This window comes from Phacochoerus africanus, chromosome 11 (assembly GCF_016906955.1).
Source record: "Phacochoerus africanus isolate WHEZ1 chromosome 11, ROS_Pafr_v1, whole genome shotgun sequence".
NCBI lineage: Eukaryota > Metazoa > Chordata > Mammalia > Artiodactyla > Suidae > Phacochoerus > Phacochoerus africanus.
Window position 1 is genome coordinate 85,108,416 of NC_062554.1, and position 26,995 is coordinate 85,135,410.

Consider the following 26,995-nt stretch of genomic DNA (forward strand, 5'->3'; position numbering starts at 1 on the left):
TTAGTTTAGATGCTTTTTGGTATCCATAGTCTCTATGGAAGAGGCAGGATATTGAAATGGATAAAAATAAAGATTACAGAGTCCGGCTAAATTTGCATTTCAGCTCTTTCTCTCCTAGTCTGGTGATCTTGGACACGTCAAAAACCTCATTTCTAGGGCTATCAGGTTTAGCCATTAAAAATTTAGACCATCCAGTTACATGTGAATTTCAGGGAAACAAATGAGATAATTTTTTTTTAGTATAAGTATATCCTACAATGCATTGGGACATTTGTAATTTACACGTAGCTGTGTTTCCTGGATTTTATCTGGCAAACCTATTTTACCTGTGTATAACAATACTACCTGCTTCACAGGATGGTTGTGAAGATTAGATGAGTTGGTAGAAAGTAGGGAAGGGCCTGGTACACAGAAAGCACTCAGTTAGCTTTGGTACAGTTAATATGATTATCATTATTAGATAATAATAACATTATACCACTATACTATACCTCTAACCCCTGTTAGATATAACCTCTAGCTTTATACTAATTTTACTGGTAAGTAGGAAGAACTCTCCCTTATATAACAACTTCCTTTGATTCCACTCCAGCTCCCCAAGGTGACAGATGGCATAGTGGGCTCTTCTTCTACAGAACCCACGTGGAAGAGGAAGTAGGGTTGGTTTGGAAGCTGACACAGTTTTTCTAGCCAACAAGTGACCCTCGTACAGCCAGTTAGCATTTTCCTGACAATGACCCTATTCCTACTCTTCTTTTCCCCTTCGTACTTTTTAATCTCTGTGAGTTATATGTATTATTTTTAAATAGATTTAAGATATATTCTACTCATATATAATATTTGGAACTCAGCTACTTTTTAAAGAAAATATCCTACTTTATAAATGAAGTTAATCACTTTATCTCTGGTGATCTAAGAACATCCTTTATTAATAAACATACCTATTTTGTTATGTATTTTTAGTTTATTGGTGGAGTGAATAATATTTATCTTTGTAATAGTCCTGAATCTCTTCCTAGTATGGGAATAAATAGCTGACAAAGAAATGTTTAAAAATTTTAAACATATGTATTTAGGATGGAACAAGCATGGTAGGTAATTCTGACAAACTTAAGGTCAGGCTTTGAATCTTTCTGTAGATCAATTAGCTTTATGAAAACAATAAATATTTTTTGTCATCAAAAGCTTACATCTCTAAGCCTTTCATGATTTTAACAATGGCATGTGATTAATCACTAGGATAAGCAGATAACAATAAGAAAAACTTTAAAGCACTAGAAAAATTAGAAATATTGATCTGACGGTGGATAATTGGTGATCTTCTCAGCTAAAGGACATTTTATATCCTAAGAATACCAAGTTATCATTTAATCCATCTGGGTACAAAAAAAAAATGTTTCACAGTCCAGATGCCAATAAACTGGGTAAACTGGGTTATTTGCCCAAGTCTCTGTTGCCCTTGAGGAAAAGAAAGCATCTTATCAATCTCTCCTTGAGAAATCATAGTGCACGTATACTGTAACAACAGAGTTGACATATTATCGTCAGCACGAATCATTGTCATCATTAATAGAAGTTCCTGTCACTGTCTTCCATTGGCTTAACCATAAAATTAATAGTCCATTATTGATTGAGGACAGTCTTCTATGCAGAGTCAACTCTTCTGACTTGAGTAAAAGTCTCCTTAAAAGTGAATCACTTTATTACATCATCCAGTAGCTGAAAATTCATCATCAGTACTACTAGTATGAGAAAATTAATAACAGTGATTTGACATAATTGATATTTTAAAGCATTAATGTATTAATGTAGCTTTTCTGGGAATCATTGGAGAAATAATCTAAGGGGCTTGAGTTTCTCTGCAACCATGTAATGATTGCCTTATTTTTCATGGGAAAAGATGAAGCTAACATACTGTTATTATTGCCAAATGCATTCATTTAAGTGTGTCAGGCTTCAGTGCTCCTTCCTAGAGATCGGCTACACATCTGCACTAGAAGAGGAGAATGCGCCATGTGTGTAAGTCTATTAGAAGGTTCTTTGAAAGAACCTGGAATGTTTTGTTTTGCCGGGGAATTGCTCAAAGACTTAAGGTGTGTATAAAGGACAAGGTGGTATGCTTGAAAAGACTTCTGTTTAGGATAATTTGAGAATTAAAAAAAGAAGAAAAAAGAGTGAAAAAGATAAAAAAAAAATCCACCTTCAAATCCAAGAAAGTGGAAATGAGAAGGGATGAGAGAGAGGGGAGGGACAGAACTTTTTCACAGAATGAGAGTTAATACATGTAAAAAGTATGAGAGCATTAGAAAAATAATCGTAAATTTACTGATTCAGATAACAATTATTAATTGAGGCTAAAGCCACTGAATAAATAGATATAAGGGACCACTAATCTGTTCTGTACAGAGTGATTGTTGCCAGAGGGAAGAGGGTTTTCGGGGAGCAAGAAATAGTGAATGGGATCAAGAAGTACAAACTACTAGTTGTAAAATAAACAAGTTTTGGGGATATAATGTACAGTATGAGGAATACTGCCAATAATACTGTATTAACTTGGTATGGTGACAGTAACTAGATTTCCTGTTGTTGTCATTTTGCAGTATACACATGTCAAATCACTATGTTGTACACATGAGACTGATATATGTCAAATATATTTTATTAAAAAAATTTTTTGGGAAGTTCCCATTGTGGTTCAGTGGGTTGTGAACCCAACTAGCATCCTCGGATCCTGCTTTGCTGTGCTTGTGGCGTAGGGCAGCAGCTACAGCTCTGATTTGACCCCTAGCCTGGGAACTTCCATGTGCTGCAGATGTGGCCCTTAAAAAAAAAAAATGCTGTTGGAGAACAAGTTATACATGTGGTCTGATATTACCAGATATTATCCTTCAATATCAAAATTTATACTTTCACATTGAAGAGAATTGTTGGATACTGCCTTAACCAAATGCCTGAACTTAGCTTCATCAAGAGTGGGACAAAATGACATCATTCTGCCTCCTGATGTGATGCAGTAATTACCATCTTTGTAATTGAAAAATGATCTACCTTGAATTTAATCATGAGAAAGCAATCAGACAAATCAAGAATGTGAGACAGTCTATCAGACAACTGTCATGGGCTCTTCAAAAAGTCAATGTTAAAGGGAAAAAAAAGAAAGAAGGTGACTTTTAAATTTAAGACGACTAATGGGTTATGCCAACTGAAAATGCAATGAATGAATGTTGATGGGATTCTGGGTTTAAACAAAGGAAAAAAAATCTATAAAAGAAATGTTGGGGCAGCAAGAACAATTTGAATGTGACTACTATATTAGATGACATTGTTGAATTAGATCTTAATTTTCTTGGGTGTGATAATGGTGTTGTGGTTATGCAGGAGAACGTCCTCATTTGAGGGATGTACATGCTGAAGTATTTACCAGTGGGAGCCTTACAATAAGTCTGCAACTTATTTTCGAATGATTTACCGAGACAATTATCAACCAACAAATTGATAAGAGAGTGAGCATAGGTATAGCAAAATATTAAAAATAGTAAGGGCATTCATTGTACTATTCCTTCAACTTTTCTGAGGTTTGAAATTTTCCAATATAAAAAGTTTGCAAGAAAGCTTTCTTTTATTTAGAAATGTCATTTCATGATTTTAAAAATGTTTTCATAAACATTAAAAAAAATAGTCCCTCAATGTCCCAAGGTTAAATATAATTATGAAAGGAGGTTGCTACAAATGAATTAATGTATATTAATTAACAGTATTTTTAAAGTGTTTTAGAAATGTACCTTGCACACACGGTGTGCTCTGTGAGTGTTTGATAGATGGAGATGTATACGTATATATACCTGGCCCGGGCTCACAATTTCTGTCCTGAAAAATAAATGAGATCAGAACACTCCAGCCTACAGCCATCAAAAGGCCAATGATCTGCAGAGGCTGTGACCTCTTTGCCAACAGTTCCCCCTCTACATCCTAGGTCTGCCCCTTCACTGAGTAAGCTGCAGCAGCAACAACACTCAGGGCCACTTGGCTGTCTGGAATCCTGCACACTTCCAGAAGGATGGGTAACATTTTTGACCCCATGTTTAATAAGCAACAAAAGGAGAGTAAAACACTTTATCCAAGCTCTGTCTCTTGGATTCTTACAAATTCCACATCTTAAATCTACTTAGCCAGCACTGGTGAAGCAGAAGCCAGTGGTGTTTCCCACATTTCCTTGTAAGTCCGGTGTCTTCTGCACTTACTTTAGTTCCTCTGCCTTCTTTACAGTGAAATCTTTTAAAATTTGGGAGGGTCACAATAAATTCAATTATATTGAGGTATAAATTTCTACTAAATGTAATAAAATTCTCTCCAAAACTTTTAGCATTTGCTTTATCTGGCTGACAAAATCTTAACCCAGGTGAGTGATGTTTTTAAGATGGACTTTAGGAAGTTAGTATGTTAAGTGTACCAATAATTTTGAAAGGACGGAGAATAATCATTTCCAGTTCCTTGAGAGTCATATAAGCTGCCTTACCCATAAATGAACTAATTGTTGCTAATGTTCACTTTTTGTTTTCCTTTCCAGGGAACTGACAGAAGTCATTGATCTTTCTAGGTTTAAAAAATTAAAATACTTATGGCTGCATCATAACAAGGTAGTATGATATTTCATCTTTACATGGCTCTATAATTAAATTATTATCTTAATTTCATGTTTTTAATAAAACTAATCCTTAAATATATTACAATTTTATAACCCTAATTTTAATTTAGATAAGAAACTATATATATATATATATTTACATACAAACTGGCATATTGAATAGCATGATTTGTGAAATGATATCAGACTGGAACTTCACTTTGTCTCCCATGTACTTTTAAAACTGCTTAGTGGGGGCTATTTCTTCCCAGGTCCCTAGAAGAAACTTGAGGGCAGTCTCATGACTTTTCTTATCTCTCTTATGTAGTTCAAATCTTACAGTCCTTTTTGAGTATAGTCATAGTCTCTGTTCAGAAATGAAAATGTGGAGATGAATATGTTAACTCATAAATGAGACTCCCCTCCACCTCCCATCCCTTGTCTAGCTAGGGCTGATTGCAGATGGCTACCTGCTTTCTTTATTAGTGGGGGGCTGTGGTTGGTGGATTTCCTTCCCTCTCCCCAGTACCTCTGTCTTCTCAGGTTAGTATGAAATGGGGAGTATGGAGGCAGAGGAAAGGAGAGGGGAAAAACAAAGTTCTTACTTGATTTGCATCTTCTCTTATTAACATGATTAAAGTTTTTTTTTTTTTTTCTCTCTCTTAATGGGTTATTCAGAACCTCCCCTGCTAGGTTTCTCCAACTCTCATGGCTCTTTGCTGGCTACTCCTGATTTCCCCTCTTGTATCTTGGTAGCTCTTACAGCTGAGCATCTTCTCTCCTTGACAAACTGCCCACTGGGGTAGGCTTCTTTGTAAAGTGTCCTAGATCAACATTCCTCCAGTGGTCTGCATACATTTCCCAGAACTCGCACACCTTTGTCCTGCTGTCAGAGGGATTCATTACCTCCCAGTTGTCACCCAAGCTGATATAGCTTCTTCAGGAAGTGCCAGACTCTAAGCCACCATGTCCCCAACCGCAGGGAATGATTCTCAAGGTCACTGACTGGCCCTCGAAGCTTCTCTTAGAGGCTGGGCTTTATTTGGCAGGGCCCTCCCACTGCCTTCTCTGTAGTGGGGGCCTGAGTGGTACTTCAAGCTCCCTCCAAATCAAAGAGTAGGAGTGAACTAAAATTCAAGCCAAAACAACCATTATGCTTAGTCATGTTAAACTTTCTAAAATTTGACTTTCCAACAGCTTGCATTTGGTTTATTATAAATTGATGATCCAGTCTTAGCATTTTGAATTTAATCTTTCAAACACCAGCTGATTAAAAAATGATAATTTGATTGTTCCAGCAGTAGCCTGCTCATCCAGCAATAGTCCAGATTCACAGCATTGAATACTTAAGCAGCCATGTTTATGAAAGTATTTCAGTATTACATTGCATTTTCCATCTTTCTTTTTAACTAAGTAGAAAATATAAAATGTAAGTTATTCTAGTATTACGTGCAAGCATTAGTTTCATAAGCTTGAAATAATTTCTAGGAGAACAAACACAAATACCTTTGAGGCCCAGGCAGCTAACAACTGAAGTGCAAAGTGCACTCACTACTTAAGGGCACACAAGTTCAAAACTCTTTTAAACACTCTGCCAAAAATTATCCTGGGTCACAGTGTGTGACCTCTGATTAGAAAAAGATGTAACTCCTTAAGCATGGGAAAAGTGACTAATCTCTGTTTTTCATGTGTGTTCCTTGGGGTGTTCAGTGTTCAATTTTGAAGGAAAGAACATGTACAAATGTTGGCAATTAGGGATTTTGTAATATTTTTTGGCTTTCTTGTGGACACTGTCCCACCTTCAGCCAGTCATTGAATTTTCACACAAGCGACTCAACGGATATATTATGTACTTAGGAAGGAATTGCATACACTGTTAACAACTGTACTTTTGCTTTTGAAGGGGGATTGATGGGGAAAGGGTGCTACAGAGAGCTAAATTCTGTTCCTGAGTTTGGTTATTTGTATTCAACAAATTATATTATTTCCAAAATAACCATCACTTAACTTTGTTCTTTAAAAATAGACTTATTTAGTCCATATAATCCTTATTTCAAATAATATAATATTTGAAATAAGTTTTACTTGGTCATGGGATGAATGAATAAGCTAATGTGAGTTTTTCTATTGATCAGTAATTTACTGGTTGCCAAGATGCCTGAGTATTCACACTCCTTGAAAAATTAAAAATCGCATTCAGGATACAAGATGCTGATGGACATATTAGCTATAATAGTACTTCATCAAAATTCATATGTAAAATTTTGAGTATTAGTTTTCTTTAAAAATCTAGATTACATTAGGTTGGCCAATAAGAACTTACTGTGCTAGTATAGAAATGGTATGGAAAAACATGGTGAAAAACATCAGTGTTGACAGAGGAATGTAAATATTTAGAATTATAATGCAAAGGTGATGGTACCTGCTTCAGTGATAGAATTAGGAAGGACAGAGAGAGAGGCTGTGCTCCCGGTGAGGGCATTATGGTTGCAAAATGCCTGGAATGGAATGAGAGAAAGCAGTGGTTTGGGAAGACAATGGATGAATGTAGTTTGGAGCCTCATATGCTAAAAGGGTGCACACTTCTCCCCATTTTTACCTAGTGGATAATAAAACTGAGCTTCTGGTCTGACCCTGAACCATCATATTAAATGGGTCCAAGTTGTTTCTAAGGACCTGCAATGCCCCAGCTTTCCCAGGTTTGTTCAGGCATCCCTGCTTCCTCCATGAAGCTCTCCGAAGTATGTATTGGGTACATACTCACTGGTTTTACAGTTCCTCTCTTTCTATGTCATCTTTGGAAGGCAGCTGCTCTTATGTGCAAATTAACTGATCTTGTAAAGACACCCTGACTGGTCTCATTTTCTAGCAAGCCTGACTAAGGGAACTTTAGCTCACAGTTCATCTTTTTCAGCTTTTCTAAGCTGGGTCTGCTCAGATGATTTATCTAAGTGATTTGTATTTTATTCTACAGTTTCAAATGGTCTATATAGATTCGATCTATTTGTGTTTTGTCCCATTGCCTCAGAATGTTTCTTACAAATATTTAATAATAAGCTTATAATATTAGTGCCACAATGCTAGTATCGTATTTCTAGAACTAGCAGTACTTTGGTTGTTTCATTTGTCACAGATTACTGTGGCACAGATAAGAAAACCTGTATGTAATGTATAATGTCTCATTGAGCAATTGTCCAAAATGGATTCTGAACTTCTGACATGTAGCAAAAACTGATCAGTTGACAAATTTTACAAGCTAAATTTAAATAAAAATAACTCTTCTGGCAAAGTCATTGTTTATAAACTTTATCATCTACAAGATAATCAAGATACTTACTTATAATAATGTTTTTCCACACTAAAATGAGCAAAGTCACTTTAAGATAAAGATTGTGAGTTCACTCTTGTATGTCATAAAGATGTTATTTTTTCCTATCTCCCAGACTTGCAGCATATGTTGAGAATCTGGTAAATAGCACAAATTTATATATTTTAGAAAGAAATAGTGATGTGCAAAATTAGCAAATCACAATTTTAAAATTGAAATAATTATTTTTAATGTATAGTTTTATATATTTGTAAAAAACTCTTTGAATAACATTACTTTTTTCCAGGCAGCTTTGCAACATGCAAATTTTAGTTGGTTCCTTCAGTCATGTTTGCATATATGTAATCTATTTGTTTGTTTATACATACCATACGTTGTTTCAAAAAATTATTTAGAGCAGCACAACCCCCATGCTAGCGCATAGGAGCAATTAAAGAATAAAATGAACAAACATGCATTCCATATAATTTTGGGCTCTTACATGTTTTCTTACATGTTACCTCAGGGTGATATTAATTATATCTCTTACGTCAACTTTGTTGAGAGAATTTTATTTTTCCAAATATTTAAAATCTTTTCAAGAAAGTAAGTCAACATAAATAACCTAAATAAAACTTCAGGAGTTCCCATCGTGGCTCAGTGGTTAACGAATCTGACTAGCATCCATGAGGATGCAGGTTCCATCCCTGGCTTTACTCAGTGGGTTAAGGATCCAGTGTTGCTGTGAGCTGTGGTGTAGGTTGTAGACGTGGCTTGGATCCTGCATTGCTATGCTGTGACATAGGCCAGCAGCTAGAGCTCTGATTTGACCCCTAGCTTGGGAACCTCCATATGCCTCGAGTGCAGCCCCAAAAAGAAACAAAACAAAACAAAACTTCAGTGCTTGTATCTAGTTATGATTTTAAATGATTTAGCCAAGAAAGGTAAAATGTTTTGTGTGTTTTTTTTTTTTTGGAAAAAAAATAAGAATTTCAAGGACATGGGATAGAGGGGAAAACATGAAAATGAATGTCTGCATTCTATAGAAGTAATTATTTCTGAATGTTTTTAAAGTGTAGATTTTGTTTCCAGGTATTACACATAAATTTTTTAAATTTTTTATTGAAATACAGATTTAACAATGTTGATATCGTAAAATAAAATACAGTGTTAGTTTCAGGAGTACAGTAAGTACATACATCCATTCTTTTTCAAATTCCTTTCCCATTTAGGTTATACAGAATATTGAGTAGAGTTCCCTGTGCTAAACAGTAGGCCTTTATTGGTTATTTATTTTATACTGAGTAGTATGTATACATTAGTCCCAATCTAATTTATCCCTCTCTCTACCTCCCCTTTGGTAACCAAAATTTCTTTTCTATCTCTGTATGTCTATTTCTGTTTTATAAATAAGTTCATTTGTATCCCTTTTTTTAAGATTCCACACAAGCAATATCATATGATATTTGTCTTTGTCTGGCATAGATAACTCACATAGTGTAATAATTTCTAGGTCCATCCATGTTATTGCAAATGACATTATTTCATTCTTTTTATGGCTGCGTAATATTCCATTGTGTATATATATCACATCTTTACCCATTCATCTGTTGATGGACACTTAGGTTGCTAAATTAATGTACAAAGGAATGCACTGTTTTTACATCGTAAAAATTAACTTAAAAATCCTAAAAGTATATTGAAATTTTTTTTCTCCTTTTATAATTAAGTGTATATTGTTAAAATCGTTCCCAACTAATACTTAGAGTTTTATATAAGTTTAGGGATATTGTGATTTCAATACTCAAACATTCAATAATATACTTTCAAATAACACATAACTATAGAATTTTTCAATATTTTATCATGTCCTTTCATCTATGGTCTATCTAGATGTCTTTGCCCCCAGGTGTTTCAACCTTGGTACTACTGACCTTTTGAACTGAATAATTCTTAGTTGTGGGGGCTGTCCTGTGCATTTGGGGATGTATGGGATAGTACCTACAAGGCTCCAAACCTCTCTGACCCCATTACCTGCCTTTTCTCCCAGCTCACTCTGCCCACAGTATCAGGCAGCCTGTTATCTCTGGACTTATGCTCTGGCTAGTCCCCAAGTGCTCCTCCTACAGATATTCTAGTGGCCTACTTCCTTCCCTTCACTAAGAATCTATTTGGGAGTTCCTGTTGTGGCTCAACAGTAACATACACAACTAGTATCCATGAGGATGTAGGTTTGATCCCTGGCCTCGTTAAGTGTGGTTAAGGATTTAGCGTTGCCGTGAGCTGTGGTGTAGGTTCTGCCGTGGCTTAGTTCTGGCACTGCTGTGGCCATGGGGTAGACTGGCAGCTACATCTCCCATTTGACCCCTAGCCTGGGAACGTCCATATGCTGCAGGTATGTCCCTAAAAAGCAAAAAAAAAAAAAAAAGAGAGAGAGAGAGAGAAAGAGAGAATTTGTTTAAATATTACTTCCTCTGTCAGGCCTACCCTGAATGTCCTTATAAAATATAACATCATCTCCCTGCTAGCACTCCCAATCTCCATGCTTTGTCTTTTCCCACAGCACTTATAATTTATTTATTGTATTTATTGTTTGTTTACTCTCTCCCCACTAGGAAAAAAACATGGATTTTTGTCTGTTTTGTTCACAGCTATAACCCCTGAATTTAGCACTGTGCTGGCACATAATAGCTGCGGTCTCCTTCTCTGCCACCATGAGATTTAACATTAAACCGTCTCCACTTCTTTGCCCTACTAGTTCTTGAATTGAAGTTCAGAGCAGATGCATCAGAGAACACCTTCCCTAATGGGGAGTAGGTTCTGATTCCCACCAAAGCTCATTAGATGAGGAATTTCTTGAATTGTGTGTGTGTGTGGGGGGGATTCAATGCTAGGAAGCTAAAAATGACTAGTGTGTCCTGTTTTTCATTAGAAAATGTTTAAAAAGATGAGAATTAAAAGAATAGCACCACAATCTACATATATAATTCCTGGTAGAATCTGGAGCAGAATAAATATTTAATAAGTGGATGTTGAATGGAGAGCTCAGGTACAGTTATAATCCTGTCGCTAATCAGATGATAATATTTAGCAAATCACAAAATCTGTCTAGAGTTCTGTTTCTTCTTATGTAGTATACGGGGAATTTATTCTTCATAACTACTTTAAGGGCTCTCAGGATAAAGAAAGGCAGTGGCATATGTGAAGTATTGAACAAAGAAAATCACACATAGTAAGCACAGAATGAATATTAATAACCTACTCTTTTTAAAAAATTGTTTTGACAGCTGTATGTCTTATAATCGTTCAAGGAATTAGCTAATTCTAAAAGTTAGCAATATTTCCCCACACCGTTCTCTTAGTTTTTCAGTCCTCATATGCAACAACTTTCAATTCTTTTAAGTAAGCTTTTGTTATTTTATCAGTGTCTCAAAGTCACATGCTGGTTTTGGTGCTACTTGATTTTTCACTTTTATGCAAGAGCTATTCAGTTTCCACAAAGAAGAGAACTTAATTCTTTCTCTTTCCTGCCCCCACTTCCATACTTTCCACACACACGCGTATTTTCCATTTCCCATTCCCTGATGTAGCTATATTGTAATTTTGGTTGAATTGTATTCACTGGTTACATTGTTACGATAATTTGTGTTCTCCAGAATTAAGCCATGTATTAAGATCTCTTTATTTTTCCTTTATTTTATTTCCTCTACTTTCCTGAATTTTGTACTTGTGTGATTCCGTAAGTACCTTTTTGTTATGGGCTGAATTTCCCCCAAATTCATATGTTGAAGCCTTAGCCCCTAATACCTCAGAATGGGATAAGGCCTTGACAGAGGCAATGACCTTAAAAGGGAGTCATTAGGGTGGGCCCTAATTCAATATGACAGGTGTCTTCATAGGAGGAGGAGATTAGGATATGGAGAAAGATGGGGAGAGAAATAGACGTGCACATACAGAAAGAAAACCATGTGAAGATGCCAGAAGATGGCTATGTACAAGCCAAGGAGACAGGCCTCAAAGTCTTGCCAACACCTTGATCTTGGACTTCTACCCCAGAGCTCTGAGGAAGTAAATTTCTCTTGTTTAAGCCACCCAGTCTGCGGCAGTCCTAGCAAACTAATACACTCTTTGTTGGTTACTATTACTTATTCAACCCAAACTCTCTGCCAATTGACCAAATCAATTCAAGGTATTCATTCAGTTATTTTCTTCTTCTTGAAAAAATCTGAGCAGAACCTTCCAACTTGTTCCACTTTGGACTTCCTGCCCTGTGTACCTGTGTGCAGAGTTTTAACCATCCTTCATCACCATCCTGGTCATTTCCTTTGCTCTCTATTGTATTTTAATGCCTCGTCTATTAAATTGTGTGTCTTTCATTTTTCTGAACTACATTCTCCAGTGGCTTCCTGAAAAGTGGTTCCATGTGGTGATTTTTTTAAAATATTGTACAAAAAAATAATAAAATAAAATATTGTACATGCCTGCAGTTGTGTTTGTTCAGTGCTCATATTTTTTAAAATTTATTTATTTTTTTGTCTTTTCCAGGGCCATGCTCATGGCATATGGAGGTTCCCAGGCTAGGGGTCTAATCAGAGCTGTAGCTGCTGGCCTACGCCAGAGCCACAGCAATGCAGGATCTGAGCCACGTCTGCGACCTACACCACAGCTCACGACAATGCCGGATCCCTAACCCACTGAGCAAGGCCAGGGATCGAACCCGAAACCTCATGGTTCCTAGTTGGATTCGTTAACCACTGAGCCACTACGAGAACTCCTCAGTGCTCATATTTGGATCAAGATTTTGGCTCATTTGCTAACAGACTCCTAGGTTAGAGATGAGGCGTCACTCCACTGTCCTCTAGTTTGCAGGGTAGCTATTGAGGAGTGTGAAGCCATTCTAAGTACTGATTCCTGATCCTTGAATACGGCTTCTGTGTGTATGCATGTTTTCTGTCTGGAGGGCAATGTTCTGACATTTCCCAGTGATGTGCCTTGGTATGGGTCTGTTTTCATCTCTTCTGTTGAGTTTAGGGAAATTTCAATCTAGAAACTCATGTTTTTCAGTTTGAGGAATTTTTCTTGAAGTATATTGCTGGTTTCCTTCTCTTCTATGTTCACTGTTCTTTCTGGGACTCCTATGCTAATGTTGAACTACTGAACTAGTCTTCTAATAGTCTTTTATTTTCTCTTTCTTTTTCTTTCTTTCTTTCTTCTTCTTCTTTTTTTCTTTTTGTCTTTTAGGGCCACACTGGTGGAATATGGAGGTCCCCAGGCCAGGGGTCAAATCAGAGCTGTAGCCACCGGCCTACCCCACAGCCACAGCCACAGCCACAGCCACACCAGATTTGAGCCATATCTGCGACCTACACCACTGCTCACGGCAACTTCAGATCCTTAACTGACTGAGCAAGGCTAGGGGATTGAACCCCCATCCTCATGGATGCTAGTCGGGTTCGTTAACTGCTGAACCATGATGGGAACTCCTCTTTTTTTTTTCTGATCATTTCCTCAACATTCGCTTCCAAGTCTCCTATTACATTTTAATATCTGCTTTCATGTTTTTAATTTCTGAGGGCTATTTTACCCCTGTAAATGTTGTTATTATATTACCTTTCTATATAATAAGATTATATTATAAAGACCTGGCTGCCGGCATTCTGGACTTACCTCTGTCTAGTGTCTGCTTGTCCAGGACTCTGTCTTTTATCCAATAGTAGGAGAGGTCCAGTTGCCATGTGGTTATACTGGGAACATTCTTGAGAAATAGAATTGCTTCTTATAAAGTTTTCAGTAATGCCCATTTAATCACCTCCTCTTTACCCTCTCTTCCAGTCACTGAGTCTTTTTAGAATATTGTGGTATAAATATTAGGTTGTTTTCTGGTTTAGAATTTGGCTTTCTTATTTATTAATTCTATTACCACTAGACTGTATGGTTTTCAGCTTTTTGAAACTGTATTGTTATGGTCTAATTTTCTGTTTTCCCTGTCCTTATGAATGTACATCTTTTAAAAATATATATTTTATTGCATTTTAGATGAATTTTTCGATGGAAAAAAATTAGATATTTGTTTACAATCTAAACCTTTAACCAGAAGTCATTTTCCTCACCTACACAATCTCATGTGTATAATTCTGAAGTTTCCTTCCCAGTCTAGAGTTCTGTGGTCTTGTTTCACAATAATAGAAAAATTTTGAAGTCATTCTTTATATTCATGGCATTATTTCAATGTAGTGAACATAGTCCCTAAAGCTGATTTTATAAGCTGGTATTTTAGGAAATTATTATGGAACATAAGTTGAAGGACACTCAGAAGTCTTCTCACAACGCAGTGTATATTCAAATTGACCTGAAAGTCAACAATTAGAGACTCATTGATCACAATCCCCTAATTTAAAAGAAATATCCCTGAGATGGCAATCTTGAGGCCTATCAACGATATAATAGTTTACCTCTATGAATCTGCAGAAGAGACCCTAGAGTACGTTGAAAGGGCATGAACTGGGATGTTCAGGGGTAATAGGATGCCAGAAAGAGAAAAAGGAATGCTGAAAGGCAAGGTGGAAGAAGCCAAGAGCAAGTACTCTTACTTGTATATGATGTTACTTAGCACCAGTGTTGGGTAGTTCTTTTAGTTTGGATTGATTGGCAGCCATATGCATCTGTCTAGGTTCTTCAGGAAGGTCATTGATAAAATATAAGGAAAACTTCCTAAGGGGTGGAGACATGATAGAGCAGTGCCTGCAGGATGCAAAGTTAGCTTGAGATAGGGCAGCCAGGTTGGAGCAATTTTTGAAAGAAACCCAGATCACTTGAGAGATCAAGATTAGATCAGGTGGGTGGGGCAAGTCAAGCCAGTGACTCAAGCTGGGTCTGGGAATAAGCTTGACTGACAACTCAGCTTCATACCTTGGGTGATAATAAACCTCAGTTGTTCCAACAAGGGACTCTGGAGACTGAACCAAACTCTATATATACACACACAGTATATATATATATTCCAGAAAACATTAGTATTTTGCCATATATATGTATATTTAGGGATTATTATACTTCTTTTTTCCCATTTCATGCCAAATTATTTCGGTTTATTTTAAACATTTTTTGTTATTATTGCTGAAATACTAGAGAAAAATTAATTTCTGGAATACATATTATGATATGATGTACTATGTGCCAGCTTTTGATTTGAGAGTCAGGCTTGGTTTGGATCCTTGCTCTGTCACCTTGAGAAAATTGTTTAGCTTCTCTGAGCCTTAGTTTCCTCCTAGGTAAGTAAGGGATAAAGCAAATAACATGAACTATTGTAAGGATCATATCAGATAATGCTGGTGAAAACATCGAGCTTACTGCCTGGCTCATAATAAGCTTTTAATAAATATGACTCTATCCTTGTCTCTAAATTATCAGTTCTCAACTAGGAGTGACTTTGCAGCCCCTCCTCAACCTCACACATACTAAGGGAATATTTGGCAATGTCTGGAGACCATTTTGATTTTCACAACTGGGGTGTGTGTGCTACTGGGATCTAGTGAATAAGGACTAGGGATGCTGTCAAACATACTACAATCCACAAGCCAGCTCCTCCCTCAATCCCAACAAAGAATTATCTGGCCCAAAAGGTCAGTAGTTATGGAGGCTGAGAAATCCTGCTTTAAAAGAATGCCTCCTTAATTTAAAATTCATTCTGGCATAAATTTTTCCCCTTTAATACTTCATTGGTTACCTGCAAGTGCTTTACCCTAAATGTAAGTGCTCTCAGCTCTATAAAAAATAATAATGGTTAAATAGTATATAATAATAGCTAGTATTTATTGAGCACTTGCTATATGCCAAGCCTTGAGCTAAGATATATGATTTGCGAAACGTCACATTCACTATAAATCCTATGTCAGTCTTTAGAATCAATAGTGTAGATTTTTCTAAATGGATAATTATAATAACATTTTAACAGTGGTTTGAGTGTCAGCACAATCAGCATGTCTTCCAATTCCCATGCCTACATCTTGAATCCAACAACTTGTCACACTGCAATGTCTATTAAGTCCTGTGAATCCTACCCTGGAATAACTCTCAATTCCCTCTACTTATATCTTCTCCCACTGTTATTACTCTACTCTGGGACCCAGATAGTCTTCTGAATTAGCATAACACCCTTTTATTCATTTCCTGCCATTATACTTACTCTTTCTTCTACACCATATTCTTCTCTGCCATTTTCTTTCTGAAATAAAACTGGGCAATAACATTACTCTGCACGAAATCTCTTAATAGCTCCCCAGGGTCCTCATAATCTGGTTTTATCTCTTTCCACTCCATTCTCCCCATTCATTTCACCTCAGCAAATAGTTCAGTCTTAAAATTCCAGTAATCATGGTCCAAAGATACTAATGCTCTTGGGAAAATTACTGTTCTATAATCAAGATGAAATTGAGTTTATTAGTATTCTTATGTTAGTGTGTAGTGCAAGAGAAATTAAAACCTCAAAGAATTAAGTAACATTCTGTTAATATGTGGTCAAGTAGGCAACTGAAGAAAAATAAAAGAGAAAATTGGTGACCGGTGTTCTTTCTAGGCTGATGTTAGGTGTGGCTGTCATTAGATCAGGGAGTGGTGAGGAGAAGGACAGAGGCTGGGAGTTGCTGTCAGAAGGCCAGCAAGAAGAGGAGAAAGGGGTAGGAAGCCAACTGGGAGCCAACCCTCACTGTGCTGAATGGTCCCTCCTACCTGGGGGAAATACAGCTCCTCTCACAGCTAAGCAACAGCTGAGGTGGAATTACTGCTGGTTCTCCTGTACCAGTGCTCACATAATTTGGTATAGATGAGTCTGTGAAATAATAAGATGAGCAGCACATGTGCTTTTTTTGTTTGTTTGTTTTGCTTTTTAGGGCTGCACCCTCGGCATATGGAGGTTCCCAGGCTAGGAGTCGAATTGGAACTACAGCTGCCAGCCTACACCACAGCAACACAGGATCCAAGCTGCGTCTGTGACCTACGCCATAGCTCACAGCCACACTGGATCCTTAACCCACTGAGTGAGGCCAGGGATTGAACCTGCCACCTCATGGTTCCTAATTGGATGTGTTTCCTCTGTGCCACAACAGGAACTCCCCACATGAGCCTTTATAGCTTCATAATTTGTGACTGTCACAAATATGAGAAAAAAATTAAAGAAAATTCATTTTAAAAAAACCTATTTTCAAACTTTGGATGCAAATCTAAAATAGCTTTCCTGAGATAGGAGGAGATATGAATAAAATTTCCAGCAAATCCTTGGGGCACAGTCTTTAAGGCATTAGCCTGCTGTGGCCCCCTTTGCCTGGCAAAACAATAAAGCTAACTTTTCTCCTTAAAAAATTTTTTTTTCCAACAAATCCTCGCTAAATCAGATCAGTTGGCACCTAAGTGAATCAGTCTAGCAAAGGTCAAAACAGTCCTATTTAACTGAGAACATCAGTTTCTTTGAGAAAATTTAATAAACGTGTGAAGCTAATTTACAATCATGAACATGTATTTTTGTATATGTAAATTAGTAAGCACTTGGTCAATAAGTATTTCATGAGATTCTGCTTCCTGCTAGATCCTGTATTAAAGCAGTAAAATTAGCATTTTTTTACACTTAACAAGTGCTGCTTTAAGAACATACTTGCCCCATCCTATGACTTGACCTTGTTTTATCCTCATAACTCAAAATTTTCTGTCAAATTTAATTCTTCTTACAGGGTAACAGAAACATTTCTGACTTCAGTTTAGAGGTAAATACTCCTACTGTGTACACAATTCTTAATGGCGAATTTTCAAGAAGTGACTTTGACTATTTCTAATTCATACACACTGAATTTCTGATTTAATCTTAAAAGTCAGATGCAACTTCAAAATGTTTTTTAGGGAATGGGGAAGTGGGCAGGATAAGATACTAAAGAAATATGGTTTCTTTCCTTAAGGAAGACTCAAAGCTAGTGATCAACTAATTAATTGCTCAAGTCAAAGGAAATGGTGGAATGTGGTCAAGAAAATGGAGGTTCCTGTGTGTGGAGGTTGTCACGAAAGGCTTTATTTTTAAAAATGAGCTGTGAAATGATAGAATTATGTATGCTGTGCTTTGTTCTCCTTGGGGATGGTGGCTAGTTGAGGTGTTAGCACTGGGTCTGACCTCAGTGTATATTCAGATTACAGAGTCTTCTGCTAAATTGAGATCTGATGACCTAAGGACAGTGATCCTGAGAAGGAGAAATGGTTCATAGACTGGGACATAAAGAAAGAGAACTCAGAATTAGATCATCTTTCAGGAGATCTGACTTAAAGTGCTGGAGCAGGAGGAAGTTCAGAGAAACAAAAAGTGGGTCAAATCAGAGTGAGAACACAGCACTAAGATGCAAAGAGATCAAAGAATGGTGTCAACAAATCTCTGGAGCAATGGAAGCTTCCTGTGGCAGCCTGCTCAGGCATGGTCTGATAGGCCTTGCTGGCCTAGGGCAGATCCTTGAGAATAATCAGAAATGTACCAGGAAGAACAGTCATGCAGGCAAAGAGAAATCATGACTCATACACAGATGCAGAAACGGCTCAGCATTATCTGAGGAGAGAGCCTTTGGCACATAATAGGCATTTAATAACATGTGATGGTGAATTAGTGGGTATACGGAGCCAGAGCCAATGAGAACATATGGAGCAGAACTGTAGGAAATGTTGTTAGAGTGAAAGGGCTAGGCCAGATTACAGAGGCTTTGAAAACCATGCAAGAGAGTTTGGTGGCGATGTGGTAAGAAAGGTTTGTATTAAGTTAGCTAAAACTCCCCTTTTTATCACACATGTCCTCGTAGACAATCCAAATAAACTCAGAGCCCAGACCAAAGGTCACAAGCAATTAATAGTAACAGCAAACGCTGAACTTCTATGGTTCTAATTAAATTTATATATGTATATGTAATTATGTATAATTATTGTAGAAAGATTATTTTTCTCTAACTCTCACTTTCAGCTCCATGGAATAACATTTCTAACTAGAAACTATTGTTTGGCAGAACTATATCTAAACAACAATGCAATATTTGATATAGAAGGTAGGTCTTAAATCTCTTTTGATTGAACTGATTTTCAATTCAATAGTAACTTTCAACTATGTTGTTGTTTAAGGCATGCAAAAATCTATTTTAACATTTCTGTTGAAAATATGTAATGGAATCTACTGTTTTTTAGTGTTATGTACATCTTATTCTAAGATGCGCTGGATTATGGTTTTAATTTAATATTGTCATGTGTTTTATTTAAGATATAAAATAATCTTTTTCTTAGCATAGAAATTTTGCCGTTTTACTGCACAGTTGGACACCAACTAGATATTGTGGAAGCAAACTTAATGTTTGGGAGCATTAATAAAAATAACAGTTTTGTAAATCTTTTTTTTTTTGGCTTTTTTTTCCTTTTAGGTCTGCACCCACAGCATATGGAGGTTCTTAGGCTAGGGGTCCAATTGGAACTGTAGCTGCCAGCCTACGCCACAGCCACAACAACATGGGATCTGAGCCACATCTGCGACCTACACCACAGCTCATGGCAATGCCAGATCCTTAACCCACCGAGAGAGGCCCAGGATTGAACGTGCATCCTCATGGATGCTGGTCGGGTTTGCTAACCACTGAGCCATCATGGGAACGCCTGTAAATAACCTTAAATGTTTTTACTGGCTATAATTTTTTCCAGTCAAATTTCTGTTGTACACTGAGTTAATTATACATATGCAACAATCTCTGACAATTTCAAGCTAGGTGTAAAAGTACATGATATACTATGATCATGAGATACAAAATATAGTACAAAATATTTTTCTTTGATATAATGTCATAGAATCAAAATATCATAAATTTGAGACCCGCTCTGATTCCATGTTCCATGAAGAGAGGAAATCTCAGTAATTCAGCTATGACGCAGGAGTTGCAAAAACACAACCCACTTTCATTTATGTTAAAAAGTAGGAAAATGTGAAATTTAGAATCAATAAAATTATAGAAATACTTGGCTTCCTATTGTGTAAAGATAAATATTTAGTTGAGAAATTTAGGGTGAGATATTGCTTGAATAATTATTTCCTTGATTGGTATCATAAAATAAGCAATATTGGCAAAACAAACCAAAGCAAAGAAAGATAAGGAAAATAACCACTTCAAAATCAGACAAAATCATTGCTACAGAAAAAACAAAAACAAAACCAGTGGGAAGAAATTGAATCTACACCCAAATCACAATCAATTTTTGCTTTTTAGGGTCACACCTGCGGCATATGGAATTTCCCAGGCTAGGGGTTGAATTGGAGCTACAGCTGTTGGCCTATGCCTCAGCTACGTGGGATCTGAGCCATATCTGCGACCTACACTGCAGCTCACGGCAATGCTGGATCCTTAACCCAGGATTCCTGAGTAAGACCAGGGATCGAACCAGTATCCTCATGAATACTAGTTGGGTTTATAACCCACTGAGCCACAGCAGGAACTCCCTAGTTGTGTTCTTAATAATAATTCATCATGTTATTGATAATTCTTCCTTTCACCAGATGTAATGTATTCTCTGCTTTTGTTTAGTTAGCATGTTTAATCAGCATCAAAATGTTTAAAACTATTAAACATATTTTGATTTGTTTTTTTTTAGGTCTGCACTATTTGCCTTCATTGCATATACTCTTGCTACATCACAATGAGTTAACCAACATTGATGCAACAGTGAAGGAATTAAAGGGAATGCTGAATCTGAAGACTCTAAGTACTAATTTGCACTTTTAAACGTTCATAAGTTAAAATAATGATAATATAGGACTTTTTTTTTTTTAAGGCCCCACCCATGGCACTTTGAAATTCTCTGGCCAGGATGTTAATCTGAGCCACAGCTGTGACCTACACTGTAGCTGGAGCAACACAGGATCCTATAACCCACTGTGCCAGGCTGGGGATAGAACCCATGCCTTCACAGTGACCTGAGCCACTACAATCAGATTTTTAACCCACTGTACCACAGCAGGAACTCCACACAGGACATATAAGAAAAAATTTTAAATTAGATCAGTGTTTATAACTAGACAACCTAGGTGTTCCTGAAAACAAGACTAGATCTTATTCTTCTTAAAAATATGTTTCTGAAAGAACAACATATAGAAAAAAAAACTGTGAAATGATATGCATGCCAAATGAAAATGATGAAAGTAACAAAAGAAGGGTTACGTATTTAAATCTGTGTTTTTGATTTTACCTCAAAAGGAAGGTTTAGCACCTGTTATGCAATTTCATTTATGTGAAGTGTCCAGAATAGGCACATCTGTCAAGATAGCCACACCAAGAGGTAACTGCTTTTAAATAGATTAGTGTTTGCACAGGGCTGCAGCCATGGGGAGTGACAGCTAAAGAATAAGGGATATGGAGTTTTGGGGGAACTGATTAAAATGTTCTAAAATTGAAGGTGGTGATGGTTGCACAATACTATAGATATACTAAAAACCATGAATTGTATACTTAAACTTGGTGAATCATATGATATGTTAATTACATGAATAAAGCTGATACTCCCTTCTCCCCAAAAACAGCACTTAAAATTTTTTTTTATTGGAATACAGTTGATTTACAAAGTTGTGTTAGTTTCAGATGTACAGCAGAATAAATCATTTATACCCATATATATATATATCCATTCCTTTTCGGATTCTTTTCCCAAGAGCGTGTTTTTATAAAGTAAGCTTTGGGTGAACAGCAAACCTCATTTATATATGTTGGATCACACCCAGTGAGGAACTGGCCTCAGTATTTGAAGAAAGTGTGAAATGGGTTAGAAAAGTAAATAATACCCAGTTTGTAATCTCATTAAGCTTATAGTATTAAAGGGCAAATAAATTAGTACACAATTGCAATTCAGGACAAATGGTTCTAGGTGGACCAAGGAAAAAGACACTCAGAGCAGTGAGTGGGTTTTCCAATTTCAGAGTTTGAAGACTTCTTTATACAATGTCATAAAACAGGTTTTCCCCCGCTATTCATTTTCTATTCATTTCTCAGAATTGCCAGAGACAGTGTTTTGAATATGTGTAAACTGGTGTTGATGGTGGAGGTTCTGATCATATCAATATGTGGAGAGTTATTGAAGTTTTCAAATACTTTCAGTATTAATCAGTTATATCTATGGTGTTAAGGAGAAATGATTCAAGTGTTTATAGGTAGGTTCTTTAACCTACTATTAAAGTTATCTCAAGTTTATAGGTATTCAGTGCTTATTTTTTGAGATGTGAAAGACTTAGGAGGATTGGCCTGCATATTTGAATTATCTGGCCCTTCTGTGCTGAACAAATGCTTCTGTGATTAAAAGACTGGTCATGCTAGAGCCTGAACTCTTCATCTTCATTTTTCTGTAAAAATGGGCTAATAGCTACCTCTCAAAATTGCTTTAAATATTAAGCTAACTCTGTAAAACATGATTTTAAAAAGCATTTGTTGACATTAATGTTACTTTGAAGCAACAACAAAAAATTGTTTTATTATGGATTATGTAAATTTGATAATGAATGAAGATGCACACAGTCCAGAAATTCTGCTCAGTGTTAAGCAGATCTTTTTTAAAATGACACTTTAAATATTAGTCATTATAATAACATGTTTGAATAGCTTTCATGTTGAGAAAATGCTTTCTTATTTTATTCTCATTTAAGTATTCATAGCAACCAATGATTTGATTAGAATTATTTGATTTTTTATGGTGGAAATGCAGGGGTTAGAGCTTTCACCAGACAACTAGGGAATGTTTCACCAGACTATTTAAGCTCATGCCTTATTCCTTTGGTTTATCATTCATTCACTCAATATTTATCATTTATTCATTCAATTAGTATTTGTCATCCATTCACTAAGTGACAGTCTATTAAACGAGGGCACCAAAGTAAACAAGACCCCATCTGGACCTTTCGGAGCTTACAGTTTGGTAACTCTCGGCTTACATATTTCTTAGAGAGCCGAAACGGTTTGATGCAAAAGGAATTGGACGATTTTGCTAAATATAAGAACTCAATAATTTTAGCAAGCTTATTTTGCAATGCAAGGTTTGGAGGTGAACAATCAAGGTGGCCCCATCACAGGCAACAGGGTTATGCCCTAAACAGAAGTACCTGGTCAGGGGTGAGTGAAGTCTGAAATTCAGCCTGTCAAGCATGTGTGTGGGCACAGAAGTGTATCAGCCCTGAGGTGAGGTGCAGCGGTACCTCTTCTGGTTCTCTGAAATACTATTAGTCCAGCCTGGTAGTAGAAAGTCCATATCACTTCCTGTCACAACAGTTTTAAGTGACCTCTACTAAAATCACAGTGATGCGATTTAAGTTATATAACTATACATTGTTCCAATTTGTAGAATCTTGTAGAGGGATCATTTTTTGAAATGGGGAAATGCTGTGTCCTGTTACCCGCCCCCAAAAGTATTTTCTGAAAATTTTCGGTAGCAGATTGCTCATTGTGAACACTTGCCGCATTTTTGGTTAAAGATATTACACATGCGCGCGCGCGCGCGCACACACGCGCGCACGCACACACACACACACACACACGAATTTACAAGCTACTAATTATATTTGTGCAGTAATGTCCCAGGATTAAGTTTCTTTGAGCCTCGTTTGCAATCAGATTATTCTCAGCTCATTAGCTAAAATGAGAAATCCATGTATTGTCAAGTGTTAAAAATTTTGCCTTTTCAAGTTGTAAAACTGTATAAAATGCTAAAATATTATTATTCCACTCCAATTACAAGTTCTTCAGAGGGTGGGAAAACAGCCTGGAGGGTAAACCTCTAAGCCATTTCAGCATTGCACCCTCCACTGGCATTTACAAGGAGAACTGCCAAGAGATTGCCCAGGAGACACATGGCTGGGAGTTTCAGGGAGGCCTAAAACCTGCTGCAGAGTGTGAGGTCCTGGAAAATGGAATTCCTGACTTCCAGGCTGAGTCAGGAGGGCCACACCTTTTCTCTTCAGGCAGTCTACCTTTCCAAACCCTCCCTCTCCAGCTCCATTTTCCTCTTCCCTCTCCTCTTTCTTTCTTTTTTTTAATTACTCAATGAATTTATTACATTTGTAGTTGTACAATGATTTCCTTTCAATAATAAGTAGCTTCACACATGTGACTCATGTAATTCAAGCTTATGTAGTAAGGTAGTAGAAACATTTTGATATTATTGAATAGATGGAAATTGCTTAGACTCAGAATCCCAAATTAAGATAAGCAAGACAGTGCTGGCGCCACAGAGGTGTACTCTATAAGTAGCCTAGAGGGAAGATGGATTAAATACTATTAACCTATTGAAAGTGAAAGTGTAAGCAATTTCACTTCATAGTTTCTAAAGGAATGTACCCATACATCATAGAAGTCTTTCAGAACTTTCAGACACAGGAAACCAGTATCATATCTTAGAAACTTTATTTATGGTAATTTTAGTAGCATCAACCCAAAACTCATAAATCCAACATGTTAAATGTTTAGTAGTATGGAAGGGGGAAAAAAGAGAGTTAAAAATAAAATTGCTTCCTTCTAAAATGTAAGAGCAAGAAAATAAAAGTTAAAAATAATAAAAACAAAATGCCCTTAAAATTATTTAATTCTGTTTTTTTTTAAGTTAATTTCCTTAGAGACTAGGCTTGATAGACCATTTTTCTGACTTGCTCTCACTTAGATTTTACTTTAAGAAGAGATGGACATTGAACCACACTATACACATCAAGTTTTTAGTATTGTGACACCTTTTAAATAAGAAATGTAATAGTAGTAAATCCAAATTTAGTGATTTCTTTAGCTGAAGCCAGAAGGTTTTTCCTTTTTTTTTTTTGACTTTTTTTTGGTCTTTTTTTAGGGCCGCACCCTTGGTATATGGAGGTTCCCAGGCTAGGGGTCTAATCGGAGCCACAGCTGCCTGCCTACGTCACAGCCACAGCAACGAAGGATCCGAGCCACGTCTGCAACCTATATCACAGCTCATGGTAATGTTGGGTCCTTAACCCACTGAGCAAGGCCAGGGATCGAACCGGAAACCTCATGGTTCCTAGTCAGATTTGTTTCCGCTGAGCCACAAAGGGAACTCCCCTAGAAGTTTTTAAATTTACATAAAGCAGTTATTTAAGCACTAGGAGGAAAAGCCAAGAAAAGGGGTTAGATAGGACTGTTCTCAGAGGGAAAAGAGAATATGAAGGGTATCCCCAAAGTAAATGTAATTGAAAGATGTCGGTACATTTTCCATTAACATATGCAAAGACAGACTCTACTCCCAGCTGCTGTAATGTACAATAGGGTTATGAAGTGTCAGATGTGATTCTTCAGACAGTAACCACAGAGCAGCCTTCTGCACTAAAGCATTTGTGAATTTTTCTCCCTCTTAAACTCTCATTAAAAACAATTTGTGTTTTGCTTTTATATCCTCAATGCTGTCCCTTTTCTTTTTCTGGCTCAAACTGCAATGCACGATCCCTGTGGATCTTTTAAAATCTGTCCTTATTTCTGATTTAATATACATCCGTTCTATTCCCTGTCCTGTAATTATAATTATTTGTTACCACTTTTTAAATTCCTTCCCTTTTAAGATTAAAATTCAAACCAGTTTTGTCACTTTAGAAATCTTGAAAAATACCCATTTTACTTTTCCTCTCATTTCTAATACATACATATTTCCTTTCTTTTACATTTTTTTATGGCCCTTGGTTCTACATTTTCTTTTATGCCTTTCTTCTTGTAACATTTGTTTATTATGTACTAGGAGTCCTCCATTACCTGTGTTAAGTTCTTCTAAAGCTCATATTTTCCACAGAAAAAGCTATATATAACAATTTTATTAGCCAGAAAAGTTTGTGTTTATACAGCAAATATCAAATGTCTTATTACCTGCAGAAGAAACATTCAAATGATTAACCTCTTCAGGTTTTACCTCTTCTGTTGTCTTTCAAGCATGCCTCTCTCATCTTCTTCATGTTGCAAACTCTTCTTTATAAACATTAATCAGTTTTTTTCTGGGTTTACTTTCATGGTTTTATCAAATCTTTTTGGTTTTTGTTTGTTTGTTTTAAATAGCCAAATGCAACAGCAGTAATCCCAAATTTAAATGTACAGTAAATGAGCCTCATTTTGTTGAGTGATGTTGTTTGTACAATAGCTGGAACTCTTTCTGCTACTGCCATCTAGTGGTTCTCCTCACTAGATTTATTTTCTAGAAGTTCCAAGTAGGCAGAATCCATTTGCTAAAGATAACCAGCTAGAAACCATAAGTTTTATTTCACATTGTGCTAACATAGACTTGTTTAACATTATCTAAGAATAAGAAAAATACATTTTCCGTGGAAATAAAACACAACTTCTTGTTGAAGATTTTTCAAAATGTACTTGCATGCTGATGCCTAAGGGATGTGATGTCAGAAGTGCCAGGAGCTCTTCCACATCTGTATGCCTCCCACCTCCAACCACTGTATCGAGCATAGATCATCAGAGATCCTAGCACCTGTGCACAAGGAAATCCGGCAGACAAGATGCAAGATCCACATCTGGTCACCTCTGCTCCTGCTGAGGTCTGCAGCTGCTACTGGCATTTACATGGCCTGGACTATGCATAGTGGTGTGAAGCCAAGGGGAAAAAACTATACCAGAACAGGGTACCACCTCTCTGCCCACTCCACACGGGCACCAACGTGACCTTTGAGACTGCAAGAACGAAATAAATAATTTAATAAAGAGTAACATTGGGAGTTCCTGCTGTGGTGCAGCAGATTAAGGATCTGGCATTGCTATAGCTGGGGTGTAAGTTTACGGCTGCAGCTTGAAGTGAATTCCTGGCCTAGAAATTTCCATATCCTGTGAGTATAGCTAAAAAAGAGGGGGGAAAAAGAGTAATATTAAGACCCCTCTAGAGCTGATATTCAATTCTTCCTTTACTGATTAATTTATGGACGTGTGAAAAATTTCCTCATTTGTGGCAGGTTTGGGTCAATGATATGTGCTTAGCACTTAGCATAGGTCCTAGTAGATAGCAAGCACTCCCAAAATATTTGTTGAATGAATTAATTTAACAGA

At 36.7% G+C, this 26,995-nt stretch overlaps 1 protein-coding gene across 1 annotated transcript in view; it reads left to right on the plus strand.

Moving 5' to 3' along the window:
* Positions 1 to 26,995, plus strand: part of LRRC72 (leucine rich repeat containing 72) — a 54,700-nt gene that overhangs the window by 20,454 nt on the left and 7,251 nt on the right. The window contains exons 5-7 of the mRNA XM_047754394.1: positions 4,568 to 4,637; positions 18,913 to 18,994; positions 20,577 to 20,687. Coding sequence (XP_047610350.1) covers positions 4,568 to 4,637; positions 18,913 to 18,994; positions 20,577 to 20,687 — 263 coding nt within the window. The remainder of the gene's footprint in view (positions 1 to 4,567; positions 4,638 to 18,912; positions 18,995 to 20,576; positions 20,688 to 26,995) is intronic.